General features: G+C 46.6%; 1 protein-coding gene across 1 annotated transcript in view; it reads right to left on the bottom strand.

Moving 5' to 3' along the window:
• Window positions 1-797: 797 nt before the first annotated feature.
• LOC132405962 (nuclear factor 1 C-type-like) overlaps window positions 798-6,000 on the bottom strand; it is a 474,435-nt gene continuing 469,232 nt past the window's right edge. The window contains exon 12 of the mRNA XM_059991010.1: window positions 798-916. Coding sequence (XP_059846993.1) covers window positions 887-916 — 30 coding nt within the window. The 3' untranslated portion in view covers window positions 798-886. The remainder of the gene's footprint in view (window positions 917-6,000) is intronic.

Genomic DNA, 6,000 nt, shown 5'->3' with positions numbered 1-6,000 from the left:
TCGGGAGTTTCTGGGTGGTGTGGCTCAAAGAGTCAGAAGGGCATGCTACACATTTTATTTCAATAAATAAATAAAATTACTTCAATGCCCAGAGCATCCAAACAACCAAAGTAATGTGGGTCAAAGCAGCTTTGCATGACACAGAAGCTGCACAAGGCTGTTTATATGAGGGCTTGAGACTATAAACTATCAGGAGGGGTTGAACAAAGTGGATTGCTTTCTCTGATTCACAGAAGGCTGAGAGGTGACCTAACCAAAGTTTATAAATGATAGATCAGACAGGCAGTCAGAATCTTTAACCCTGAATCCCAGTTAATCGGGCAGCCACTTATTTGAGACAACTCTTAAAGAACAAAACTAATTGAGAAAATAGCTGGGCTTCCCTTCATTCATTTGAGACATGATGCCGTTTAATTGTGTCGGGGATTTGCTGAACAGTTCTTAACCAGCATCAGTCGTGTACATTTGTGTGGGTGTTAGATGCTACACTGTGCTTAGAGCAAACAATTTTTAAATAGCGTCAGTTGTGTTCAAAAAGTAGTGATTTCTGTCACTGATAGTTGACGAGAAATAATTGTAAGACATTTCAGAACTGTTTTGCTCACTCCAGTTTCAAGCATTTTGGCTTGGAGATGCCAGAAATGGGCAGGAGTGAAAATGGAATGATTTAACCACTTTGACAAGATAGGAACTACAAAAAACTTTATAGGTATTAACAATCACCTTGAATGTTACAATGAAAATGAAGATTTAGGGGAGGCAATTGTTGATAGCATTGTATGGGACAGGAGACTCAGCTTGTACAAACCAAGTATTTTGCTCCCAAAACTCCAGTAGCTTCAAAGCGACTGCATTGGCTGATATGTTCAATAACTCCAGAATCGTCCTAGACCATCAGGATCACCAATGTTGGTCTCTACAAATAAAATGAAGTGAGGCATTTTATGTTTATTGAAACCCATCACACATTTTATTGAACTCCAAAACCTACACGACGAACATGCTAAATACCTTTTATGTAATAACTTCATCATGTCAGACCAGATTCTTAAACTCAATGTCAGTGGTTGTGATTTATGTACATTTCTCCCAATTACATTACTTTACACAGTCCCTGCCAGAATTCGCTAGAACCAGCATAGTGAGCCAGACTGGAGCTCGGACGAGCCTCCCGCCTCAGATCCTGAGCTCCATGGGTGGCGAACAGCAGGTGCCTCTGGCTCGTCCAGAGGTGTGTTGACACGCTTGTAGTCATGTTATGATGCCAGAGGCCTGGTAGCAGAATGCTCCAAATCTTGGTGGGCTGGTTTAATGTGATCCACCGAAAGATGTTCAGGTTTACCCCTGTTATCAATGATAAAAGTCTTTTCTCCCCATTCCAAAGCATGGACTGGGCCATCCTAAGGGAACGTTGGCTTGTGTCATGGTGGATGAAAACAAATGAGGTGGGATGTAGGTCAACAGGAACCAAGAGTGCTGTACACCATGATAGGAGGTAGGAATAGGTGAAAAGGAATTGAATTTACTGAGGGGGTGGAATGCTGTTGAGAGGCCAACCAGCCAGTTGTGGCATCAGGAATGAAGTCACCTGGCTGTCGTAATGGCTGCCTGTATGCCAACTCAGCCACGGCTTTGGAGAAGTTCTGAGCCCCAGCAGGACCCATGCGAGCCAATCACTCCAACACTCCAAGCGGTCAGGTCACCCGTATGTGTACCGTCTCAACGGGTGGCTGCAAGAGGCAGTTGGCCACGGCATTATATTCCCCCATGCTATGTTTTATATCCATTGTGAACTCAGATATGTAGGCCATGTGGCATTGCTGCTGTGCAGACCAAGGTCTGATACTTTTGCCATTGCATGCACGAAGTGTTTGTAGTCAATGAACACTGTGGAACGGCAACCCTCTAGAAGAAAACAAAAATGGTGGACGGCCAGATAGAGACCAAAAAGTCACTGTCAAACGTGCTGAACTTCCTTTCGGGGGATGGAGCTGCTGAGAGAGGACGGTGAGCAGCTGCCACACACCTCAAACCAATTGTTCGTGCACAGCACCCACAGAATAGTCTGAAGCATCAGGAGCAATGGGTATAGGTGCAATTGGGAATGGGTGTGCCAGCTGGGTTATGCTAGAAAGAACTTGTTTGTTATCATCAAATGCCCTGGTTGTGTCTGCTGACCAGTCAAGCAATTGATTAGGCGTACTGCCTTTAAGCGCACTAGCTCAACATAAGCTCAGCAGCTTGCGGAAATAAGCGGTGATAGAAATTCACCATGCTTAAAAGCTCCTGCGGTTTTTCAGTAGTGTAGCCAGTGGGAAACAGCAGCTACCTTTGATAACATCTTCTGTGGAGATGCGATGGCCAAAAAAATCAATGGTTGACAACCCAAACTGGCGTTTAGCAGGATTAGTGATCAACCCGTTTTGGTTTAAGCACTCAAAAGTGTGCAGAGATGAGATGCGTGTTCAGATTTGAATGCACTGGTGAAAAGTAATCAGGTAAGCTAAATGGAAATCTAAGCCTTTTAATTCAGAGTCCATCAGCCAGTGGAAAATCTGTGCTGCACTTTTCTGTCCAAATGGCATGTGCAGGAACTCAAAAAGGACAAATGAGGTTATCCCAACTGTTTTGGGAATGTCCTCCGAGCACACAGGCACCTGATGGGAGCCCCTAACTAGATCGACTTTGGATAAGATTAACTCTACCTAAAAGTGATGAAGTGTTTTGGATGTGTGGGACTAGGCAACAAGTAGGGGTGGGGCCTCGTTAAGGCATCGGTAATCACCACGTGGGTGGCAACCACCACTGGACTTAAGGATCATTTGAAGAGATGAAGCTCTGGGGCTACTCAGCTGGTGTACAATTCCAAGTCTTTCCACGTTGGCAAACTCAGCCTTCGTTGTTGCCAGCTTTTCTGAGTCAAGTCTATGCATGTGGGCATGGACTGGCAGGCCAGTTGTGGGAACGTGTGGTTGACTCCATGTTAGAACCATAGAACCATAGAGCACTACAGCACAGTACAGGCCCTTCAGCCCTCCATGTTGTGCCAACCCATATAACCCTTAAAAAAAAGTACTAAACCCACACTACCCCATAATCCTCCATTTTTCTTTCATCCATGTGCCTGTCCAAGAGGCCCTTAAATACCCCTAATGTTTTAGCTTCCACCACCATCCCTGGCAAGTCATTCCAGGCACTCACAACCCTCTGTGTAAAAAACTTACCCCTGATGTCTCCCCTAAACTTCCCTCCCTTAATTTTGTACATATGCCCTCTAGGATTTGTGTTTGCTATTGGTGCCCTGGGAAACAGGTGCTGACTATCCACTCTATCTATGCCTCTCATAATCTTGTAGACCTCTATCAAGTCCCCTCTCATTCTTCTACACTCCAAAGAGAAAAGTCCCAGCTCTGCTAACCTTGCATCATATGACCTGTTCTCCAATCCAGGTAACATTCTGGTAAATCTCCTCTGCTATGTTCTGTGACTGTAGTGGAGAACGTGGGCTTGGTGATGCTTGCAGTCGAGTAAACTCACATGTGGTGGTGCATGCGCTTGACAGAATCATCATGGGGAACTTACTGGGGGAGCAGGGTAACAACCAAAAGTCAACATGCACAAGTCAACAGTTCTTAAGATCAACTAACCGTCTTCGGGCACACAGGGAGCCTGCTCCAAGCAGAGGTCTAGCCACTGTAGCTAGCACAAAGTCCCATGTGTAACATCGCACACTGAAGCAGAGTGTCAGCCGTCGTGTCCTGCAAGTCTGGATCTTGCTGCCATTGGCAGCCTCCAGCAAGGTTTTCTTGCTCTTTGCCTTCTCATCAATAGGCGATCCCGTGTCACACAGGAAATGTTGCCCTGAGAGGGTGTCTGTAATGAACAGTGAATAACCCTGGCAGGTGGAATCCACGCTGTTCACAGACCTGTGATGTCCCGATACGCTGGCACTGTTGAAGCTGCAAGGCAGTCGGCACTTTCCAGTGTTCATACCAAAGTGAGCCTGGTAAAAGCACAGACCTGGCATCATCTGTCCTGCAGCCACAGTGTCTTTACTGAGGTGGAGAAAGGAGGAGGAATGATGCATCACTGCCTGGCTGAGTATGGATTATCAGCCATTTTAGCAAGCTTCCTTTTGACCTTCACAGGCGCATTAGCAAGGTGTATGTGAACTTGCTGCATGAAGAGTTCTGTGAAAATAAAACAAGGATGCTGATTTCCCAGGAGAACCAGCACGTGGTCCGTTAGCTCTAAAGCCTAATGAGGTAAGGAGAACAACTACGAGGAAATCTGCAGATGCTGGAAATTCAAACAACACACACAAAATGCTGGTGGAACGCAGCAGGCCAGGCAGCATCTATAGGGAGAAGCGCTGTCGACGTTTCGGGCCGAGACCCTTCGTCAGGTCAACTGTTTGGTTTGAATCATGTACATTTCTCCCAATTGCGTTACCCTATAATACTGCATTATGATCGTTACTGTTCTAAATTGTTCTATACTTCATTTAAATACAAAATTTGGTTTTGAATTTTTTATACATTTTTAACTATTTCCTTGAAACTTACTTAATTGAGGCAGCTGTTTAATTGGGCCAAAATGTACTGGTCCCAATTAAGTGGAACATACTATATTAGAGGGCATAGCCATCATGTGAGAGAGGAATAATTTAAAGGGGATGTGAGGGCCAAATATTTTACACAGAGAGTGTGGAGTGGCTGGAACAGACTGCCAGGGACTGTGGTGAAGGCATGACACAGGTGCATGAACATACAGCAGGTATGGATCATGTGCTTGCAGATGAAACTTAGTTTAATTGGGCAAAATGTTCAGCAGAGAAATTGTGGGCCGAAGGGCCTTTCCCTGTGCTGTTCTGTTGAAGTTAGAATTAGCTTGTCATTGTCTCATGTGAAAGCTGGTCTTGCATACTGTTCACACAGACCAGACCATTATACAGTACATTGAGATGCTGGTTGTCCATCGTGTCCAATGATGACAGGAAACCCGTGCGGGAGGGTGTGTAAAGTGGAAAAGCCCTTGCACTGGGGCAGTCCTGTGCTTGTGACCTCAGATGTCCGGGTCCAGTGGTACAAGGAATTATCACAAATTGTGGTCTTCCTTGTTTGCAGAGGATGACCATAGCTTCTGTGCCTTGTCATGCCCCTCGCTCTCCACAGAGTGTTGTAAAACCACCTTGCTCTGGAGGGGTAGCATCTGGTGAAGGGACTGGCTGTGTCCATTCCGGGCAACTCACTCACCTTTGGTCCCTACTGGACAGTCAGCTCTCACCCTGTGGCTCCAAGAAGCCATTTGCATGTAACAGCAGCCACGCCCCGGCACACCGCTTCGACAGCCGGGCTAAACCAGGCGAGGGTAGCCGGTGGGCCTCATACTCCGGTGAGATAGGGATACGCCTGTCCTAGCGTGTGGTCAGCTCCGGTGTACTGACTGAATGAGATGAAGTGAGGTCCAACGGCCAGGAATACGGCTCTGCTATGCTTCGTGGAGAGTGAAGAGCATGATGAGGCACAGAACAAGCCATGTCACCTGCTGCAACCAAGGAAGACCCCAATTGTGATGATTACTTGTACCACAGGACCCGGACTTTGAAGGTCAAGAAAGTAGAACTGCCCGAGTGTGACAACTTTTCCACCTTAAAAACTATCCTGCACAGGTTTCCTGAATTCCAACTTGGATGGTCCGAGGTCTGGCTGTGTAAAGAAGAGGGTTGGGCGTGGGGCTAGTAACCCAACCTGTAAAAGCCCAGAGTGACAGAAACTCCAACAGAAGCCCATAGACCTCATCTCTGGGTGAAGAAGGATCTTTGCCTAGGAGATGCATGAAGCCATGTGGAGAGAGCGAAAGCCACGGAGCCAATCAACCCTCGGCCCAGGACTGGCATCTCTGCCGAGATGCTGTTGGTGGCCTGTGCCCCGGTAAGGGCGATGGGCTGAAGAATAAGAATAAGAAGACCTGTCATTGGTGAATATGATGGACAACCAC

This window comes from Hypanus sabinus, chromosome 16, assembly GCF_030144855.1.
Source record: "Hypanus sabinus isolate sHypSab1 chromosome 16, sHypSab1.hap1, whole genome shotgun sequence".
NCBI classification, from domain to species: Eukaryota; Metazoa; Chordata; class Chondrichthyes; order Myliobatiformes; family Dasyatidae; genus Hypanus; species Hypanus sabinus.
Note: the sequence above shows the minus strand (reverse complement) of the source record. Positions and strands in the feature narration are given on the sequence as shown.